This window comes from Cetorhinus maximus, chromosome 15, assembly GCF_964194155.1.
Source record: "Cetorhinus maximus chromosome 15, sCetMax3.hap1.1, whole genome shotgun sequence".
Lineage (NCBI taxonomy): Eukaryota > Metazoa > Chordata > Chondrichthyes > Lamniformes > Cetorhinidae > Cetorhinus > Cetorhinus maximus.
Genome location: NC_135893.1, coordinates 51552369 through 51576088, shown reverse-complemented (window position 1 = coordinate 51576088; position 23720 = coordinate 51552369). Strand labels below are relative to the sequence as shown.

Sequence of the window (23720 nt, the reverse complement as noted above, 5' to 3'; positions counted from 1 at the left end):
CCTCAAGGAGGTGACTTCATATGCCCCATCTACTGGCCTAATTGATGTGTGTTCCACATGGAAATATCCCCACAATCACACCAACGCCCACCCAAGCAAGTTAAAGACAATTGAGTACATAACCCTACTTGCAGATTTATGTTTTTTTTCAATGTGTCATTCTTTGGCACATGCTGCCTTGTTTGTTTAAGTTGATGCTCTTTACAAGGTTCTGGATAATGCTGAGGCCTGCGAAACGGAATTTAAATGGAATTTTCTCCAATTTAATGCACATGCTTTACATAAAATTGGTTAAATATTTTAAATTTTTCTGTACAGCTGATACACCGATCATACCAATTTGAACTGCATCTATATTAACTGACATTTTTAATTGGGATCTCGTGTAAACTCAAACTATATTTGAACAGTGCTAATGAGCTTATGGGGATGGAATTTTAACTTTAATTTTACAATGACAATGCCCATATAAATGTGGGGCTTATATTTCAGCTATAAAATAGAGTTAAATTGCACTCATGCAGATGGTGGTTGTACAAACACTTTCCAAACTCATGGGAATTTACTGGGAATAAGACAGATTGTGTTAAAACAATGGTACATAACAACAGAGTAACATCAAACAGCTTTGGAAGTATTGCAGTAAATTAACTGCGAGGGACCTGACAGGGAATTCTGGAGGCAGAGCTTAAATTTGATAAGAAGGCATGTGACTGGTTCTAACAACTGGTCAACTCTGAGGCTCTGACCTTGTCAAGTTGTCATCTCTTTCGAGTAGCTAGACGCAAGTGGCGTGAAGTCCTTCCATTGAACTGACTTGGTTTAATATCAGTCATTTCAGCCTTTGTGGTTGTTACTTTTCCCTCCTTAAATTCCTATTACCACCACAATCATCCATACCTGTTGTTGTTGCATATAATATTGCTGTGCTAGGGGAGAGAAGAGGTACACTTTTAAATTTCGATAAAGGTCAAGATTATTTTCACCCAAAGACATATGCCTCCAGGTGCACTCTACAACAATAACTTACAGCTATATAAGGAGTGGGGTAGAGTGTTAAAGAGGTTTAGGGAGAGAGTTTCTGGGAGTAGATCTTGGACAACTGCAGTCTCTAACACATGGAGAAAAGGGGTTGGGGGGGGGGGGGGTGGGGGGCATGGGCAGGAGACCAACGTCAGAGGAAATGTGAGGCTGGGGAAGATTCTTGAAGTTGGTTAGGGTGAGGCCATGTATAGATTTACAGTTGAACTAGAATATTAATTTAAATTCTATCTACTGAGTGACAGTGGGCCAGTGTATATGGTGAACAGACAATGAAGATTTGGATAATTAGGAGTTTCAGGAGGTTATGGCCTCTGCTCAGTAATCCAATTATTGATCAGTCAATGTCCAATCAGATTGTGGGATTATGCTTAAGTTTAATTTATTCAAATTTAGCAGCCTAGATGAATTGACAACAAAATGGTTTCAGCATATGGTAGCCACCATCCATATTAGCTATCATTGCTGTGTACCATTATTAACAATCTTATTCACAAAGTAGAAACATATTTGTTTGAACACTTTTAATATTCATTATATTTAAACTAAATTGAATAAATATTGGTGTATTGTCAAAAGTGATTTTGTGTCCGTTTTGATCTTCACTGCATATTTTTTGGGACAATGAAATACTGTATTATTTGTGTTTGTCAATTTAATCTCTAAATGCAGCACAATGATACTCGTGCTGAAAAAAAAAATGATGAAGACGAAGGGTATCGATGTGAAAATTAGGTCAAATGTAAGAAATAATTCATAGGAATGCGTAGCTTGATGATCCAGTACTTGAAACTCTGCAACATTATACGCTATTAGGTGGTCATGTGGGACCTGTGTTAAAATGTCAGGAGACGGACTCAACTTGCAAACACAAACTAATTAAAATGTTCACAAAATGAACACCCCTTCCCAGAAGAAACAAAATGTCACCTTGTTAGTAAATGATTTAAAAAACAACCAATTATTATTTTGCTCCCCTGGCAATATAACATATACACTTGTATTGTGATTGTTCACATGATGAGCTCTGGTCATTGCCCATGTTATGGCCACCTCCCTTAGAGCAGAGGGAATATCATTGAACAGGTCCAGCACCTCCCTACTGAGAAGGCGAATGGGATGACGAGGAAGGCATAAAAGAAGAAAAGAAAGTACAAATCGAACAAGGGAATAAAAAAATGCATATTCATATAAGCCTGTATTGATTTGTAATGTGAGCAAATTTAATAGTTGTTTGGCCAATCTATTTGTTAATTAAAATTATTTTGGAATTCATCAGGGTAACTGTTTTATTTGATCTTGAGAAAGTGCCGCAAAAGGGACATACACAAATCTTTCAATTATACTTACTTTTCTGTTTGTTTTGGTTGTTTTCTTGGAGTGCACATTCTGTCTTGTGTATTAGTTGTGTCAAGGTAGTGTTCACTCATTTTTGTGCTGCAGCTGTATAATTGGCTGTTGCTGCTGCTATCAAAGACTTGAGGGAGCTTCTTTTGAAGCAAAGCTGATCCCTTTACAGCCGCAGCTAGCAAAGGGAATTCAGTCAATGCATTGATGGACTTTGCATTATTTAGTACAGGAGCAACTGATCCAACCTCTATTATAGTCAGGAAGTCAAAATGTTATTACTGTGCATTAGGAATGTGCACAAGATTTATATTGTTGATGCTGGTGCAAGAATAATGCAAAATTTTGTCTTTAAGTTTGTATTGTCAGAGAAAAGAAACACAAAAAAAATTTGAAAAAAAAACCCCACCAACTTCTGGTTTCAATCATGGATGATGATTTAAAGCTGTAGCAGCTAAACATTTTATAAATTTGAGTATGAAGTGTAGGTGGTCATGCAAATCAGTCATACTAATCTCAGCAACATAAATCTTGTAGTTAGCCATTTATCCCTGAATACAGAAAAGGTTCTCAACGCTTTCAACTCATGAAATTTAATTTTATTTCCATAGGTAGATTGGATAACCCATGAGGAGATAGAAATCGAGGGAAATAAGTTTTCTGTAACTATGCACATTTTTTCCAGATTTAAAGGTTTGCTTTTGTAAAGCCCTCTTTGTGATTTTTTTAAAAAGCAGAACAAAGGATGGATGACGAGGAACCAGCCGTTTATATCATTACAGTGCAACTGTGGAAATGTGGAAAATATTTTCACAGTTGCTGATTCTCACAAGTGTGATAAATTAGTTATGGCAATGCAATGGAAGAACCAAGCCTGCATTTGAGCATTTTGTTTCCTCAGCAATAAGATTTGTAACTAAAGTGGCTTCAGGCAGAAATAATGCTTTATTTAGTGTCAAAGCGTGTGGGCATAGCGTCAAAAAATAATAAGTACTCTTTGCTTTAAAGCTGTAGTTAAGGCAACCAAAGAATTGCATACTGCTTTTTGATACTGTATCAAAATGTCTGGCAGTTGCTATTACACTGTATCTGGTAGCAGTCATCAGAGGAGTGGCCTTCTGTGATTAACTAGGGTAGAGTCTGGCAGGAAAACCCATATGTTTCAGGTTTGGGAGCAGTCAGATGTTGAGTGGGAGGTCAGAAAACAATGCATAAGCTCCCCCCACCCCCTGAACATACACATGCTCGCACACGCCTTCATCCATAATTGATGCTTGCTTTTGGCAGATGCTTTAGGGCCTAGTATTCCAGCTCATAAGTTTATGGAGGAGGAAGGGAGCAAGATGGTGCAGCAGGTATTCTTTTTCCTTTTCTTTTGTTTTTAAATTATATTTTTGAGGTGGGATGGCAATCAAGGAATTGTCTGAATTGTGAAGCAGGGCAATAGGTGCAGGTCCCATGTGAGAGACTCCGCTAGAGTGTGAATCGCTCGCACAGTAAGTGCTGCAGTGATATGAGATTCTGTGGTGCTGCTTTTAGTCTCCAGGTGCACAACAGCATTACACCATTAAGGCTCAGTAATGCAAGCGTGGCAGCAGGTTTTTTGGAAGCTCTATGGAGTTGTTGGATTATTGTTCATTTCACTGTTACACAAGGGAATTCCGTCAATGTGCGTGAGCCCACATTGCTCTCCTGATGGTATGGCAGTCTTGCTTAATATAATTTACATCAACCTTGCAGCACTCATTGTAAGCTGCAAATCCTCGGTGTTTGAATGCTGACACTGTTTTGTGTCCTTGCTGATTGTCACAAAAATCCCAACATAATTGACTGCAGAAAGCGAAAAGAGCCCTGAATCACTTTTTTGAAAACTGGCTACTTAGACCTTTATGTGGCAGAGGAGTTTTATGAAGCCTTCAGAGCTGTGTCAGAACTGACAACTTAAAAGGGTTTTTTTTAATGTGTTGGGTCTGCAAAGACCTCGATGTGATTAGGCTGGTTTTTAGTTATATTATCGCTTGCCTTCAAGCTGAAAGCAATAAACTGGATTTTTAACTGCGCCACGTAAAGCATATTTTCGAGCTAAATGTGGTTTTCATTAGATTTGGGCCAGCACATTTAGCAGAGGCTGACAGTCTGCCATCCTTTGTTCTTCTCCTCTGCTGCCAGCAACTACTTTATAAGGGATTCGAAGCCCCAAAGCAGCTTCAAAAAAAAACCTGATGACTTCAATAACAATCCCCACAGTGTCAGACGCTGCTGAGACATCACACTATAAACAGTTTCACATTTGTGCTAAACATTTGAGTTTTAAGCTGCATGAAGCTTTGGGTGCTGAGGTAATGTGTGAGAGTTTAGTGTTTCTAATTAAATGTTGGCAGTAATTATCACAAAGTGTGAAAGCATGAATATTAATTGGGGGGGGTTGTATTGAAAACACTGATGATGTTAATAGAGTCTGCAGGGTCCACACAGCAGCTGTTTTATGACTGAGGAAAGACTAGTATGAGAAATCAGCATGCCAACTATACCTGGAAATTAGTTTTCCCTGTCTTTAACTCTGTTCTTGTTATTCTTTCCTCTGATCCACAGGGTAACCAGGAAGCCACAGCACCCCCTGACACTATGGCGCAGCCTTATGCGTCAGCTCAGTTTGCTCCACCTCAGAATGGGATCCCGACAGAATACACAGCTCCACATCCCCATCCAGCCCCGGACTACACAGGCCAGACCACAGTCCCTGAGCACACGTTAAACATGTACCCTACTGCCCAGACACATTCAGAACAGAGCGGTACCGACACAAATGCACAAACCGTGTCCGGAACAGCCACAGTAAGTGCAAATTTTCTACTTTTCCAGTCCATGAGTCAAAACCACAAACTTTTGGTTGCCTGCCTTTTGTCTTAGCTGTTGCCAAATGATTAATGCTGGGTTAAAATCATGAGGTATAAAAAGAGTCTATTGGCTATGAACTGGAGCTTGGATTTCACTTTTGTCTTCCATTTGTTTGAGACATTTTTCATAAATTTTCATCAACTCAGAATATTGTCACCAATTTTCTTATTATAGGAGCACAATCTTCATGAAAAAATCTGTTTGTCTGGGAGGACACAGAAACCGAAGAATCATGTGTCATTTTCTTCAGGTGTGATTTGCGAGTTACAGAATAATGGTTTGCATACGCTGTCGGGTGTTCGCAAACATAAGACATGGTTTTGTCAAACACTTTTCGTAAAGAGTGTGTCTTTTTAATGTGTTCAAATTTCCAGACATCTAAGAGTGCCACCCAATCATCACTGGCTCTTTAACTGTCACTAAAATGTTACCATCTAGAAATCTTGACTGAAAAGTTATGTTCAACTACCAAACACCCCCAGGAGAAACCAACAACTTTGAGGACTATTGCATTAAGCAGTTTACTGAACAGTTCTAATGTCATATACTTACTTTCAGGTAAGAAAGTAAACCATAAATAAAGCATAGCACAGAGTCTGGCCCCTGTTGCTATAATTGCTGTTTGTTTGGTTACATTCAAAATGGAGCTGGACAGATCATCCATCATTTTAGGTAGAGAGGGGTTTTAAAGTTGATTCCAATTCCAATCTTTTTAATAATGCAATCTTTTTATTAATAAGAATACAGCTAGATGAACTAGAATCTGATAGGTTCTGGTGTTGTGTTTGCATATGAAAAGTGCACAATACTACATTTAATCGAGAAAGCACTGTCAAATGAAATACGTTAACCAGTTCCACTCAAGTATCAACATTTCACTGTCCCCACAAACATTTGCCTCAGTCACCATTGTCCTAGGGGACTACACAATTCTTACTGTGTATTGGTCTAAATCAGGACAGTGTTATCTGTGGAATGTTCTTGTTTTTTTTTGTCAAACTCTCCATCAGAGCCAATTCCAGTGATATGACACTAAGGTACCTGAACTTTTTAAGACAACATGATGTTTTATTGGTTGCAACAAAGCAATGTTAGCATGCTGGGCCTTTGGCCTGACAGCTTATTTATATTTTATCACAGTGGATCCATAAAACACTTTGGCCCAGATTTTCACTCCTGGGTTCACAGATACAGGAGAATTCCAGGCTCCGCCAACATGACCGTTGAAAATGGCTGCCCAGGCGTCAAATTTTCGGTCCGGGGAGGCAAGCTGGATTAGACGTCAAGGTGCGCAAGCCAAGAAGTGAGGAGGATGCCAGGAGCATGGTGGGCTGGGTGGAAGGCCTTCCCCAGGGCTGTGGTGCCACAGCTTAAGTTTAAGAATAAAGATTAAAACATGAAACATCCCTCCAGCTCTCATCCCTCACTTCCCACACACTCCCCATGCTGCACCCATGCCAACACATAACACCTCATGTCCCCCACCAACCCCTCATAACCCTCATACCCTCCATGCCAACCTAACCCCTCCACCCACCCCAATGGCTCTTTATAGCCCCTATACCAACTTGATACCAACATATGCTCCCCAGTCAACACCTGTTGCCTTACACCTACGATGCCAAATCACTTAGTATCCACCATGAGAAGACCTCAGAACCCATGCAGAAATGGGATAAATATAGTTCCATAAAATGAAGTTCTAAGTGTCTATTGCAGATTTCATGTTTTTATAATGATATAAAGGCACCAATCACTCATAAGGGATAGTGTAAACATGTTGTGGGTTCATTTATTTAGACTAGGCACATAAGAACATATATACATGGATAGAAAGCTTGGGGACATCAGCAGCAGAACTGTTGGTGCTCAGCTCACAGGCCAAAATGAAACTGAGACTGAATCACATGGCACAGTTCCCTTCTAGTGATGTCATGCTGCTATCCCTTAAGCATATTACAACATCCCCTTTTCTTTTTAAAGATTTTTCCCCCTTCCAAACAAATATAACTACTTACAATACATGTTTAGTTACCATTGCATAAGTGTATAGGACTGGTGAATCTATGAGTCTCTAAAGCGTAGAGGTAATCTGCTGGTACACCCAGATTTTGTGATGGTAACCTTGTCTGGAAGTTTCTTTAATTGCTCACAGTAATCTGTGGGATTGTCATTCTTGGATGATTCCTGGTTGCAGTTAGGATCTTGTTCTCGATGCAATAGGACTGTACATGGTTGAGGCGCTGGAATGGATCTGATTTGTCTTTGGTTACATCTCACCGTTACACCTTTTGTGTGTAATGACTTCACAGGGCCTTGGTTCCGAACAAATCCTTGTCACCTTGGCTGGTTGTCTTGTATCTTCTGTGGGACCCTGGATGCAAACTTGTTGTCCCAACTGAAACTTGGCAATTCTGTACCCACATTTTTATTGCGCACATTGGTCACCTTCTCTTGCAGTTTTAAAAGCTCCTCTCTAGTTTCTGAGAGGGTAGAATAGGTAAGAGTAGATAAATTGGTATGTAGTGGTCCACCAAACACGAGCACTGCCGGTGATGGAATGATTGCATTTAAAGGTGTCGCTCTCAGATATAACATTGCAATGTGTTAATCTTTCTTGGTCTGTCTTCATTTCAGAATTAGGGATTTCACTGTTCAAATAATTTGATCAGCTAGGCTATTAAATCTAGGGTAATGAAGAGAGGAAGTGGTGTGATTGATATTCCACTTATCACACATATCCTGAAATGGCTTAATACGAACATACAAATATATGAATTAGGAGCAGGAATAGGCTATTCGGCCCCTTTGAGTCTGATCTGTCATTTAATAAGATCATGGCTGATCTTATTGTGGTCTCATCTGCTGCCTACCCTGATACCCTTTGACTCCCTGTTAATCAAGAATTTATCTACCTCCGCCTTAAAATCATTCAGTGAATTGCGGATCGTTATCTATATGATCTCTCTAGGCACGCAAAATAAACTGAAAGTAGCACTTAGAGTCTGTGTGACTGTTGTGTTGGATATATTGTGCAATTTTTGAATAATGGGGTACTTGGTAAAGTAGTCAACGATAATAATGAAGTCAGTGCAATGGACATAAAGGAATCGGATGCGACTATGGAGCAAGGATGGGTAGAAACTTAATGTGGAACCAGTGGTTCTTTGTGCTGACTTAGCATATGCTCTTGACATGCCTTGCATTTCTTGATAACGACTTCAATCATCATTCACACCCTGGCAATAGACTGTCTCTCTTGTGAGTCTTCTTGTCCAATCTATGTCCATGTGTGAGTGATGAAGTTGTTGAAGAATATCAGGTCACGAAGATTCTGGTATGATGACCAAGAATGGGATATTTAATTACTCACAGTTATCTTGGGACTGTCATTCTTTAAAAATGTCTCCCTGGGAGATGCCTAGCTCATCCTGTTAAGGTCAAAATGGTCTCATGTGTTCATGGACATGCTGAATTGAATCAGGCCATCCTTTGACGATGGTTTTCCACAGTTTCTGCAGTGTAGAATCTTTCACCATCTCTTCTTGTAACTGCTGGCATTTGCATTGCACAAGATTGCATTCTCCTGCAAGTGCAGCTCCCTTGAAAATGCCAATTTTGTCGAGACATTCTTGATAATTCAATGTTAGGTTGTGAACTGAGGTGATAGTGGTTTCTGAAGTTGATCTACCCTGTGAGGTCTGACTAATTCTATGGATTGTCACTAGTGTGAGTTCACAGCATGCCAATAGACCTACAGTCACTGGGCCTTTAGTCTCCATGATGTAGAACATCTATGACACTTGCATTACAGGACTATGGAACCTGCACAAGGGATTAGTGATCTGTTGGACACTGCAAGTTTCACAGCAGTAGGTTTCGCCATGGCCTTCCATGTCTGTTGATGCACAGGGGTAGTATGTTAGCTCTTGCGCCCAGTTCAATCTTGGCCAATAATGAGTAATTATCAACTTTCTTTGGAGATATAATTTTTATCTTGGCAAACACTTCAGATGGTGTGACGGTATCTGCCGCTTTTTGGTTCATCGTGCATGTCATCGTCATTTTCTGGTTTGTCAGTGACACCATGTATATGTTTCTGATGGGATACCGGATGGTCAGTCTTATTGCTTGAAGGAACGTGTTGTGTTTGGGTCAGTGCACAGCTCTTTGTAGCTGTATCAGTCTTTGCTTTCATGCACTGCCACTGCCTATGGCCTTTTCTGCCACACGCCTTGCAAAATTGATGGAAAGCTAGGCATTTCCTTGCTGTATGCAGAAGCCCACACCTTCCACATGTCTTGCTAGGTTTGAGTATTCTAGTGAGTACGTCAACAATTGGAGTTGTGCTTAGGACCTGTAAGATTCATCAACCTGCAAGGATCACTTTGTACTTAGGTCCACCCTTGAATAGCTCTTCGGTACTACACGTTTTGGGCTTGTCCAGCAGATCTTTCTGGAATGCTTCAATGCATGTGGATGCAATCACCAACTCAACAATTCTGTCTCTAGTTCTGCATCTGAAAAATCACAGTATGCACCCTTTTCTCTGCATCTGCTGATGGTCTATGGATTCAGCAGGCTTTTGTCGAAATGACATGAACTCTAGTCACTGAATACAGAAACTTAACCTGATTTTGAACTGGCCTTCCAATGTAGTCCATATCTTTTGGGGATCCTTTAGCTCTTCTACTGTTAATCTTGACATGTTCAGCCTGTGCAGACCTTCATTCTCAATTGCTAGGCGAATTTTTATGGCTTATTTGTCTGGTTCAGATACACCTGAATCAAGAAACCATGTACGCTGTTAGTAGGCCAGCTGCATCCCAATTCATACCAGGCAATTTTGTGAATGCTCTGACAATATCCCTTTGATCTCCCTCCTTATTTTGTTCAATTTATTGTCCAGCAACTCCCGAAGCCACCCATTATAATCGCAACCTTCTCTGGCCCGATTTTTATGATGGATTTGTTTTGTTTTTCTTTCTCCTCGCTCGCTATCGATCTGGCCCACACCGTGGTCATTTGCCCGTCCCGACTGAGCCAACCTGGTGCTGGTCTTCTCGACGTGCTGTCCCACTCAGTGAACTGACAGGTTACCTGCTGCAGTCTCACCACGAGGGATCCATCTGCTTACCAGCTCTTCACTTGAGCACCGTGTCTTCAAAGCTTTTCAGCACAGTCACCACACTGCAATTTCAACACTCTCTGATGCTCCAAACTCATTGCGGCCTGATCAAAATGTCAAGGGTTGTCTCATGCCACGTAGCATGACCTAAAGCTGATCACCATGTTTACTTAACCTTGCTGCCATGCTGTTTGACTGCCGCTGAACACTATGTTGTGTTTTTATAATGATGTAAAGGCACCAATCACTCATAAGGGATTGTGTAAACATGTTGTGGGTTCATTTATTTAGACTAGGCACGTAAGAACATATATATATATATATATACATATATATGGATAGACAGGGCTGTGTGCGCTGTGCTCTTCTCACAGGCCAAAGTGAAACTGAGACTGGATCACATGACATACTTCTCTTCTCGTGATGGCATGCTGCTATCCCTTAAAAACACATTACAACAGCAGACTTCACTATATTGGGAAAAAAAACTCTCATTCATCAAATCTCATTAACTATATTTACATTCCTTCAATTACATCAAGTTTTATAACAAAACACATTTCATAGCCCCACATCAAAGAGTATAGAATCACTTGGAGCTGTCAAACTGAAATGGCATGCTACTGTGATAATGGATGGTTGTGAAATGAGTCATACAGCACTAATCCAGTAATGGAAACCCTCAGGTTTATGTCGACTGACAGGGTGAAATAGCATGCAATCATTTTTTAATAATCCAGACATTTTTGGTTCCAAAGATTTAAAGGATTAAACAAATACACAAAGTTCAGACATGCTCTTACCTGGTCTAATCTGCACACTTTGGGTTTCATATTCCTGACCTTCCAAAATACCACTTGAGTGGAGGGAGCTGATGATTTAAGTGGTCAGCTGCCTCCGTAAAATGAGTATGTGTGAAACATGCCCCGCCCCCATTCCCACCCCCACGAAAATGGGAAGGACCATGTTTGGGGTTGAGACTTATGATTTTTAGCCAGTTCTGCCAATTTCGCCAAGATGCAAAGGTTCTCTGTCATGGCAAAAACCTGGGCCTTTAAGTACATTCAGCAGACCATAGTGTTGATTCTGTTAGATGCTGAATACTTTGAGGATGACATTTTAATTTGCTGCATTTTATCCTTATCTTCAGTGATATGTGGAAATTCTGCAGGATATTTTCCATTACTGCCTCACGTTTCGGGTGGCTTTCAATAGCATTGCTTGATAGTTCAATAGAAAACTGATGAAGACTCTATTTAATGAGCTTAAATTGCTGGAAAATATCCACAGAATTCTGAAGACCAGAAAGTCAGAGACCCAATTTAACTTGGTTGTTAGTGTGTAGGTGAGCCCATCCACATAACCCCCATTTCCCCAACTATCTTTTTCATAAACTCAAAGTCTGAGGAAGGGAGGTCTAGTTACAAAAATCCATTAATGAGCTTTAATGCTGCACCAGTATTTACCAGGCCATATAATGTGAAGCTTAAATTGTTCAATCACTCTCCACCCAGCCACCCCCAAAATGCTCCATTGCCTTGCTGGGTCCCATCACATCAATGTGGCAGAAAGCTGGAAAAAACATATCTCATGGGACAGATAAGGCAAAAAGCAAATGGCAATTCAAATTTCTGACCCTCTGATTGGGAATCAATCAAATTCTCTATTATAAAAATTGCAAGGTTGGACCTCTGTCTAATCGCATTTTAGCATTACAGCACTACTAAGTAATTCTAAGTTATTATGCCATTTTAAACTGAGAGCACAAAAATGACAATGGTATACATTTCTTTTCTAACTGGAATTGAAGTTCTAGTAACAAACTGCAGTATTAGCAATGTCAAAGTCAAAGACAGAACTTGACAAAACTACAGTGAGCTTGATACAGTTTGGCTACCTTCTTCTGTCAGCAGTGGAATAAAATGAATGATTTTAATGAGACAGAGAATTACTTTAGTTCAGATGGTATTTTAAAATTATTTGTAAGTAACGTAACAAATCAATGCTTGAAGAAAGAAAAATAAGAAAGACTTGCATTTATATAAGAATTTTCATGACCACCAGATGTCTCAATAACAATTTACAGTCAATAAAGTACTTTTTGAAGTGTAGTCACTATTGTAATGTGGAAACTGCAGCAGCATAATTTTATGAGACAATTTTGAAGAGTATTTTTTTACATGAATGTGACTATTAGAAAACAGACAGCAGAACATTATGCCTGGCAACAGCTCAGATACCTGAAATCATAAGCATCAATTTTGGTTTGCAAGCCAAATATTCTTCCAGATAATAGCACCTTATAAAATGAAATATAGGATATGAGAATGTTAAAGTTTACTCCATGTTTGCAATTAACTGGCCTGTGACACGGTGTTTAACCATTGATAGTGTAAATCAAATCAGTATGAAGAAATTTACAGTCCAACTGATGTAAAAAAAAAAGGTTAAAACCTTCAAACAAGCATATGCTATTTCTAATGATTCACTTGCCCATTCTAGTTACATATCTATCTTCACCTGCTTGGGGTAATTTGGAAACAATCCATCAGTGAACAGAGCATTGCAATGAAATGTAAATAACTTTTAATAGCAGCAGTAAGATTAAATGGTGATGAAAATGTATGCAGAAATAATCTATTATACTTCCCACATAGATTCAACACAGGCCTGCAAAAAGCCAGGGAAATAAATATTGCAATTTTAGAATGACCTTATCCATAAATCCTTGGCTTTTTCTTGGTAAAATTGTACCTTTAGTCTTAAAGCATTGAAGATGTCAATAATTTATGTCATTAGCACCGAATAAATGCGCTCCTAGACCGGTTACATTAAGCCTGAAAACATCTTTTATGGATGAAATAGATACATGAGAATATTCACCTACTGTATATTGATTTCTGAGGGGGTGTTCATTTTACTGCATTACATCCTAAGCCCCAAGGAGTCAGCATAACCCAAATCTAGACAGAGTAGTTTGCTTTCAATTCATATAATTTAGATAGGCAGACTTTTTGGATTAGAATTTGAAATGCTTATCTTTGTCTTTGTAACAAAAAAGCACAAGGAATTATATTGTTGGATTTCAATAAATACTTTGAACAGCTTTTGATTCTTGAGTTGTTTAAATGTCCCAATCTGTAAGGCACAGTCTCTGAGACAACTGGCTTTGCCTACGATCATGCTTTGCACTTCTCACCCCACTGCATATCAGGGCACCTCTAGCCAGGGTCCTGTAACATGGTAATGGCCAGAGCTATTCCTGGCTGCTTATGCCTCACTGAATGTAGATTGAGTGACATTAGCTACACATAAATCCACAAGATTAGGAACAGGGGTCTAGAAATTTGTTTGTCTTTTGCCAGAACAAGTGAATTCGAGGTACACTTGATATTGGGCTTCATTTACAAAACCAGTCAGCCCCAGATGCTTGCTGGGCATCACACTCAGCTCGCTAATGAAGAGCATTTCAATTTTGGACTGTTGGGTTGTCAGCAGAGGATCTCAGGTAGATCCTGGGAGAGCAGGGGAAGGTATTGGGATGGAGGAAGCAATCAGATAAGGAGGGAAGCTATCAGAAGGAGGAAAATGGGGGAGGGAAGAGTGCCATTCTTGAGGTGTCTGGGCAAGGGCCGGCAATAGCGGCAGCATTGTAGTGGATCTGGGAGAAAAACTGATCCTTCTAGCTCCACATTCAAGTAAGTATTTTGTTTTGTGGCCTAAAGACTGCTGGTTAGGCTGCTTGGAGATGATGTTTTCCTGCCGCTGGTCCAGTGCTGGTTGTGTTCAGGAAAGCCCAACCTTGCACAGGGGTCCTCAGGCAGGTGTTCAAAACTTTGCATGTGCAAATAGCTGAACGTTGTAGGTGTTGGTTCTGGACACCTATCTTTTTCTACCTTTATCAAATGGCAGGCAGCGCTTTTCCAGCAAATAAGCAGTGCACGCACCACTCCCAACAGATTGGATTCCTAGCTGCCATTTTAGGGCCTGAAAATTGGGGGTAGGATCCATTGACTTTCTAAGCCCAAGATTCCAATCAAAGTAGCTTTTTAGAATTGTCAAAAAATGTACTAATTCTAGCAAAAAAAATAAACTTTGGATGATCTAAACTCTGGGTATTGGCATTTAGGGGGTCTTTAATGAAAAACCTAATACCACAGTGTCCAGTAAACAGCGGTCTGAAGCATTGTAGTTCCTCTCTGTAACATGGTGCTTGGTACACAGCTTGGATGAAGTTTTTAATTACTAAAACCGATCTGTAAAAACCTGCTGCTTTGCTTCTCTTTTACTACAATTACCTATTTATTGATTACGAGCGGAATTCTGAGCTTCAAGAAGGCAGAGTGGTTGATTTGCGCTTGAGGACAGGGTTGGGGTAGGAACTCAGTTATGCCAGAATTTGAAACTGCTTGAACTGATCCATTAGCTTCCAGCTGGTGGGAACAGGAGTCATTCTTCCATTCATGTTATTTAGTTCAAGGAAGCATGTAGAGAAATTCTCAAGCTGCCTGGGAATTCTGCCCTTTAATGGCCTCAGTGGAACTCTCACTATCTATGAGCTGGCATGAGGGCTGGTGAGCACTTAAAGAAGCCCAACTAGTCATTTACAAAGGTGTTATCATGACTCATTGCTTTTGTTCTCTGTTGCTCTATTTATCATACCCAGGATTCTGTAAGCTTGTTTTTAACAGTTCTATCAACTTGTCCTGCTATCTTTAAAGATTTGTGTTCATACATTCCAGGTTTTTCTGTTCCTGCATTCCATTTTAAAATTGTGCCACTTAATTTATATAACACACATATATATAGGGCAGGATTTTTCAGTCGGCATGTGGAAGGCGGGCCCGACATGCCGACGTGTAAAACGATGTGTGATGATGTCGGGCATGCGTCCCGACATCATCGCGCTGTTTTGCGATATTTCTTTTGGCAGGTGAGCGCTGGAGTTGGCTGCACGCCTGCTGATATGTAAACGGCCTATTAAGGCCATTAAGCAGCTGATTAAGGTAACTGTTAATTCTGCCTTAAGGTTAATGGGCAGGCGAAAAGGCCAAGCAGCCTTTGCGATTTTTAGGAAACCTCATCCACGAGTGGGATGAGGTTTCCTAAAGCTTTTATTAATTAAATGAAAACATTTTCAGTAAATATAAAAACATGTCCCATCTCATGTGATGCAGTCACTTGAGGGGACATGTTTAAATAAATTTTTATTCATTATTTACAATAGCGATTCAGTCTTCCTGAAGCAGCTCCTTGCCTCAAGGAGATTGAAGTGCTCTTTCACGCGCATGCGCAAAAGAGCATTTGCCCTGATTCTCCTCCCGCCGCCTGCACAGGTAGCACTGAGTGCTATGGTTTGCATCTTATGCTGGGCGGGCCTTAATTGCCCACCTGCGTAAAATGGCGGCGCTGAGCAGATCGCGGGTGGCAATCGGCTCCACGACTGCCCCTGCCCACTCCCGCCTAGCCTGCCCACCGCCTAAAAAATTCAGGCCATATATATTATATATGTTATATATCTTAATTTTTACTTCCAAATGCATCACATCACACTTCTCTGCGTTCATGTGCTATGTGTCTGCCCATTTCACCAGTCTGTTACCCAATCAGCATTCTCATTGTGCCACCCATCACTACCCAGCCTACACCAGGAAAACCAATGATCGTCCTAGCAAACCCAATTCAATAAGTGTGCACTTGAAAAATCCTGGTATCACAGAATCAAAGCCCACCAGCAATATGAAATCCTGTGGCTCCCATGCTATTGAACTCACACTTCATATCCTGCAACTCAATGCAGCCAAGAGACACCTAGTCAGCATCCTCACCCAACAACATGCCATTAATATGATATGCTTTCAAGAAACATATCTTCCATCAGATGAAGCTGGGAGGTACAAGATAGATCTTTTCAAACTGGTGTGGCATATTGCACATTCATGCCACATTTATCCAAACAACAATTGCTGTTCTCTACTGACTACTCCAACATCATCAATGTTGGTGCCTTCCAGATAGCTAATGTCTACAAGCCCCTTAGGGCTAGCTGGAACCAACAAGTCTTCCCAATCCTACCACACCCAGCTGCCTATACCAGAGACCTTAATAGCCACTACACAAACTGGGGCTACCAAGAGGTTAATGCACATGGTGAAAACTTGCAAACTGGAGTTCACAGCATGACCTTGCTCTCCTCCATGATTCCAAATAGCCTGGAACTTTCCACTCTGCTAGATGGAAATGTGTGTACTCTCTTGATTCGTGCTGGGTCAGCTGAGTACACAGTAATCCACTTCCTGCATCACGCCAAATGCTGCCCAGCTTTCCACACAGCCAGCACCGACCATCTCTGACTCATATTTGACTTCAACTACTGATCATCACCAGCTCAAAGAAGAATTCAACTAGGAAGAATACAGCAAGATATTGTAACAAAGCATATAAGGATACCATCCTGAAATACTGCTATAGCGCTGACATACAGTCACTTGCAGAGCATGCAGAGCCATCTACAAAGCAGCCACCAAAACCATTCCAAGGGGATACTGCCTTGTGTATGTACCTTGCCTGGAGGAAGACTCTGCTTCCCTACTCCAATAATATGAGTCCTCCGATGACCCAGACATGACAGACTATCTGATTGAGTCCCTGGATTATGCTCACTGGACCAGGTGGGAAGAGACAACAAAGAACCTGCAATTCACCCATTCAAGGCAAAAATGTTGGAGAGTCCTACACCACCTGGGAGCAGCCAAGCCAACCATCCCTAAATGTCATTCGGGTAGGGAGCCATCTCTTTTGCTGGGGAAAGGCACCGCTGGAAAGAAAGAGTGAAGAAGCAAATCTGGAGAGAGTGGAGATCCTTCCATAAGCTGCACAATTCCAGATCTGAACCCTTCACCACCCTGGAGTTGGACAAAATATTACAAATTATAAAGCTGGGCTCTGCTGCTGGTTGTGAAAACATCCTCCCTGAGTTCCTAAAACACCTTGGCCCAATGCTTTATAAGGGTCATTTGTGAAAAAAAACTGCCAAAATCCTGACACATGTCTAAAGTCATTGGCTTCCCAAAATCAGGCAAAGACCAAAAATTACCACCAAACGATTGTCCAATGTCCCTGTTATCAGTCCGCTTCAAGGTAGTAGAGTGCCTAATTCCACAGCAGATCCAGCCAGAAGTGGGGATCATCCTGAGTGTGGACCAAGCAGGCTCCCAACAAGGAAGAAGCACATGTGATCAAGTCCTCACATTAACCACTTTCACTGAAAATGGCTCTCAAAGGAATCTTAAAACAGGGGCAATTTTCCTTCTCCTCACTGCAACATATGATACAGTCCAGCACATTTGCCTATTTGTCAAAATGTCAAGGGTTATCCCTCCCTGGCTTACTGATGCCATTGAACTGCTACTCCGGGACAGATGGTTCAGGGTGCATATGGGTGACAAGATTAGCGCCTGGAGGATCAGATGAATGGGCTTCCCCAGGAGTCTATCTTAGTCCCAACCCTATTCAATATGTATGCCAACAACATAGCCCCAAGCTGGTCTGGAAAGTTTGTCTATGCAGATGACTTCTGTCGTGGCATACAGTACAGGCTCAGACTTTGGTCTTGAAATTCCAGGGCTGTTGCGGTGGATATAAGTCAGTTGTTTTTCTGGAGACAGCCTCTTTTGAACTGTAATCCATATTTTTACAAAGTGAATGCCATGACACTGGGGGTTCCTATCAATTAAAACTTTCTATCTCTGTGATGTATTCCAATTATAACAGAGATAGGATCCTGAAATTGAGAACAGCAGAGAGAGGAAGAGAGATGAAGTTTCATTCTGCAATCTTCCTCTGGATGTTACTGGTGCCTTCTGCCGACTCCTTTATTTTTGCTGCAACAAGCAGACAAACTTATAATCAAGTTGGGCTCGATCACATGACAGCTACTATTGGCACACAATGGAAGGCAACACGTATTAATGAAGGAGCTTCAATGTCCCATAATTTAAATCAATCAAGATGTCACCAAAACACATCTGTGGTCCTTAGGATCCTTCTTGCATCATGAGTTTCGTTAGTCCTTCTTTGTTCTTGACAGTTTCTGGAGTCATGAAGACTGGTGGCCTATTGCCCTTATGTTTTGCAGAGTGTTCATAAAATAGTAGGTGTGAAGTCCATCAGGGAACTGTTTAGACATGGCTCTTGGTAATCTGCTTTCAGAGGCTTTTAGAAACTTGGCTAATTTGTAGGTCAGGTGACTTCCGCAGCCATTTTAAAACAAAGTGTCTTTGTAATTCTTGCTGTTTCTTTTTCCTTTTTAAAAACAATCTAAGGTATTACATCAGTCCATGAAACTAATGATTAACATTTCACATTAGACATGATACATTGTCGTGCCAAAGTAAACAGGTATGATCAAATTGCCATTGTGGAGACCATGGCTGCAGGGTGACCAAGGCTGTGAACTGAATTTTCAAGGACATTTGACATTTAGAAGGGTTAGGCAAAAAGGAAAAGGAGGTAGGGTAGCACTGTTAATAAAGGATGAGATCAGTACATTATTGAGAGATTGGCAGATCAAGATGTAGAATCAGTTTGGGAGGAGCTAAGGAACAGCAAGGGGCAGCAAACATTATTAGGAGTTGTTTAAAGGCCACAGAGCAATAGGGCACTGTACAAATCAGGAAATTAGAAATGGATGTAACAGGGGTAATACTGTGATTATGGGATACTTCAATCAACATATAGACTGGGTAAACCTAATTAGCACTAATGCTGTGGGGGATGAATTTCCAGCATGTAGCTGAGATAGTTTTCTAGAACAGTATGTTGAGGAATCAACTAGAGAATGGGCTATTTTAGATCTAGTATTGTGCAATGAGAAAGGGCTAATTAATAATCTTGCTGTAAAGGAGGTTCTAGGGAAGAATGATCATAATATGATGGAATTTTACATTAAGTTTGAAAGTGACATTGTTCAATCAGAAACTAGGGTCTTAAATCTAAACAAAGGAAACTATGAAGGTATGAGGGAAAATTTGATAGATTGGGAAACTACATTAAAGATATGATGGTAGTCAGGCAATGGCTAGCATTTAAAGAATTAATACATAATTTATAGCAATTTTACATTCTTTTGAGGCACAGAAACCCTGCAGGAAATGTGATCCAACCGTGGCTAACAAGAGAAGTTAAAGATTGTATTAGATCAAAGGAAGAGGCATATAAAGTTGCTAAAATAGTTGTAAGCCTGAGGATTGGGCACATTTTAGAATTCAGCAAAGGAGGAACAAGCAACTGATAAAGAAGGAGAAAATAGGAACTGAAAGTAAACTAGCGAGAAACATAAAAATGGACCATAGAAGCTTCTATAGGTGTGTAAAAAGGAAAAGATTAGCAAAGACAAATGTGGGCCCACTGCAGCCAAATACAGGAGAATTTATAATTGGGAATAACAAAATGGCAGAGAAAATAAACAAATACTTTGTGCCTGTCTTCATGGAGGAAGATACAAAAAACCCTCCTAGGAATACTGGAGAACCAAGAGACTAGTGAGAATGAGGAACTGAAAGAAATTAGTATTAATAAAGAGGTACTACTTGAAAAATTTATTGGATTGAAGGTTGATCCATCACCTGGACCTGATGATCCAAATCCCAGACTATTGAAAGAGGTGGCTGTCAAAATAGTGGATATGTTGGTGGTCATCTTCCAAAATTCTATAGATTCTGGAATGGTTCCTGCACATTGGAAGGTAGCAAATGTAACCCCACTAATTTAAGAAAGGAGGGAGAGAGAAAAGGGGGAACTACAGACCTGTTAGTCTGACAGCAGTAGTAGGGAAAATGCTAGAATCTATAATAAAGGATGTCATAACTGGACATTTATAAAATGATGGTAGGATTGGGCAGAGTCAACATGGATTTATGAAAGGGAAGTCATGCTTGACAAACCTGTTGGAGTTTTTTGATGATGTAATTAGCAGAATAGTTAAGGGGAAACCAGTGAATGTGGTGTATTTGAATTTTTGGAAGGCTTTCAATGAGGTTCCACACTGCAGGTTAATAAGCAAATTAAAGAGCCTGGAATTGTGGGTAATATACTGGCATTAATTGGGAATTGGTTAACAGACAGAAAACAGAGAGTAGGAATAAATGGGTCATTCTTGGGTTGTCAGGCTGTGACTAGTGGGGTACCGCAAAGATCAGTGCTTGGGCCCAATTATTCACAGTCTATATCAATGATTTGGATGCGGGGACCAAATGTAATATTTTCAAATTTTTTAAATGACACAAAACTAGGTGGGACTATGAATTGTGAGGTGGATGCAAAGAAGCTTCAAGTGGATTTAGACAGGCTAAATGAGTGGGCAAGAACGTGGCAGATGGAATATAATGTGGGAAAATGTGAAGTTATCCACTTTGATAGGAAAAACGGAAATGCAGAATATTTCTTAAATTATGAGAGATTGGGGAGTGTTGATGTCCAAAGGGACTTGGATATCCTTGTTCACAAGTCACGGAAAGCTAATATGCAGGTGCAGCAAGCAATTAGGAAGGTAAATGACATGTTGGCCTTTATTGCAAGAGGATTGGAGTACAGAAGGAAAGAAGTCTTGATGCAATTTTATAGAGATTTGGTGAGACTACACCTAGAGTATTGTGTACAGTTTTGGTCTCCTTACCTAGGAAAGGATATACTTGCCAGAGAGGGAGTGCAACAAAGGTTCACCAGACTGATCCCTGGGATGGCAGGATTGTCCTGTGAAGAGGGATTGAGGAGACTCAGCCTATATTCTCCGGACTTTGGAAGAATGAGATGTGATTTCATTGAAACACATAAAATTCTTACAGAGCTTGACAGGGTAGATGCAGGAAGGCTGTTTCCCCTGGCTGGCGGATGTGGGGGGTTCTAGAACCAAGGGGCATAGTCACATAATAAGTGGTAGGCCATTTAGGACCAAGATGAAGAGGAATTTCTTCACTCAGAGAGTGGTGAATCTTTGCAATTATCTACTCAGAGGGCTCCCAAGGCTTAGTCATTGAGTATATTCAAGACAGAGAGTGATAGATTTCTAGATATTAAAGATATTGGGCTGAATTTTACCCCCGTTGGGGAGAAGTTGAAGGGCGGGCGCCCACAGGCACGCTTCCGATCGGCACCCCCAATCGGAGGCGCGGCGCCATTTTATGTGGGCAGGCCAATTAAGGCCCGCCCAGCGTGACATCCACACAGAAGCGCTATGCTTCTGGGAACCCTAAAATCAAGAGTGCGCTCTCAAGGTTGGATGGGCAGGTCCTTTAATTACATAATTGACTCTGTCAATGGCCTCAATTGGCCATTAACAGGTCGGCGGGCGTGCAGCTAATTTCGCTGCGCTCCCGCCTTCCTGAAAATTTAACTGGGGCGTGGTGCCGTCGGGAGTTCCCCCCGACATCACCGCGCATCATTTTACACGTTGGTGAGTGGGCCCCGCCCCCACTCACTGACGCATAAAATCCTGCCTATTGAGGGATATGAGGCTAATGTGGGAAAATGGCTTTGAGGTAGAAGATCAGCCATGATCTAGTTGAATAGCAGATTAGGCTTGAGGGGCTGAATAGCCTGCCCCTGCTCCTACTTCCTATGTTTCTATGTTCTAAGATTAGGCCCTTCTCCTACCAGCCCTAAAATGCACAAGTTGTATTTCCCACTCCCTCCTTGCAAAATTCGGATCAGACTGCAGGCAGATGTACTTTCACATGTGCAGTTGCCCCTGTGTACCACGAATGTGCAAAACTACAAACTGCTCCCATTCCCTCCCGCCACCCTGCAAAAATGGTGGGGACCAGGTTTACAGGCGGGACTTCCAGATTTGGGCCTCAGGCACCATTTCGCAAAGATGGAGAACTTAACTGCGTGAATATGCAGGCTTTAGTTAACCATCAATAGGGCAAAGCTTTTCGCTTGGCAGGTGGGCACATGCCCGACCCGCTCGAGTGTGAAATAATGCATGATGACGCCGGTTGAGGGTCCTGATGTCAACACGCAGTCGCGCTATAGTTCGGTCGGCGGGCGCGCAACAGAGCTGGCAGCGCGCCTGCCAACAGTTAAAAGGTTTGTTAAGGCCGTTAAGTTATCAATTAAATTAAACTTTTCGCTGCCCATCCAACCTAATGCAGGTGATGCAGCGCTCATTCGCTCTTGGCCAGCTCGCACTACCCTCCCAAACCCCGCTCGGGTAGCGCTCAGCGCCGCCACTCGCGTTTCACGCTGGGTGGGCCTGCCAGCATGAAATCACAGTGCAGTGCCGATCGCAGGCAGCAGTCGGCTTCCTGACCGCCCCCGCCTGCCCTCGCCAAGCCCGCCCACCAAGTGTAAAATTCTGCCCATCAAGCAGACACATCCCACGCATAAAATCTTCACCTTGAGGAGCAAAAAGCTTCTTTCAGAAATGCAGCATTCACAGCCACATTGAAGAAAAAACCTGTTCACTGTTTTGTGTTAAAAGTAAGCATATCTTTTTGAGATTTTTTTTTAATTGAATTCAGTGAAATCTCTATTGAGCAATAGCATATTGCAGTTCACATTCCCGTCGTACGCATCAAGGTGAATTCAGGTGTCTGATATACTTTGAGAGGAAAGAAAACTCATAATCGGCATTAAAACAAGCAATCTTTGTAGAATGGAGTCGAGCGGAAGGGGAACAGAAGCAAAGTATAATAGAGGTGCCACTTTTCCTGAACAACATGTCCATTTGGATCGAACGGCTGTTGACCTCCGTTGCTGTGATACGGCCATGAGGTGCATATGTTCCTCACACGGTCACATGGTGCTCTAGTATCCGATCATAGCAGCAACTCATTCAGGGGATTATGCACTTGAATCACTGGGCATGTATTTTTTGCCAACTGCACCCTTCAGTATCTTTCCATTCAGTGTCTAGTCCAATCCTAGGTTGGAAATGCACTCAGAGCTGATCACACTGCTGCAGAATTCGCACGTGTGGTGGTTTATGCATAAATTCAGTTATTGTTGTAAACTTTTCATACATTCAATGTAGCAAAATGTCCCAAGGCACTTCGCAAGTGCGTTTTCAAACAAAATTTCACACCGAGACACATAAGGAAACAGTAAAGCAGATGAATGAAAGCCTGATCAAAAGAGTAGATTTTAAGGAGTCTCTTAAAGGAGGAAAGACAGATAAAGAGCTGCAAAGGGTTAGGGAGGAAATTCTAGAGGCTCGAGAGCTGAAGGCTGCCAATGGTGGAATGATTAAATTTGAGGATACAAAAGATTACAGTGTTAAAGAGCACAGATATCTCAGAAGGTTGTG

The 23720-nt window shown here is 41.3% G+C and overlaps 1 protein-coding gene across 7 annotated transcripts in view; it reads left to right on the top strand.

Annotated features, from left to right (window-relative positions):
- The first annotated feature begins 3671 nt into the window (after positions 1-3671).
- rbfox1 (RNA binding fox-1 homolog 1) overlaps positions 3672-23720 on the top strand; it is a 322181-nt gene continuing 302132 nt past the window's right edge. For 6 of the 7 annotated variants that reach the window (XR_013578929.1, XM_078558397.1, XM_078558395.1 and 3 more), the window contains exons 1-2: positions 3672-3743; positions 4981-5223. Coding sequence is in view for 6 of the 7 variants with exons in the window: in XM_078558397.1 (XP_078414523.1) it covers positions 3711-3743; positions 4981-5223 (276 nt within the window). In the remaining variant the exon portion in view is untranslated. Of the gene's footprint in view, positions 3744-4620; positions 4728-4980; positions 5224-23720 lie in introns of those variants that run through there. The other variant, XM_078558393.1, reaches the window with a different exon arrangement.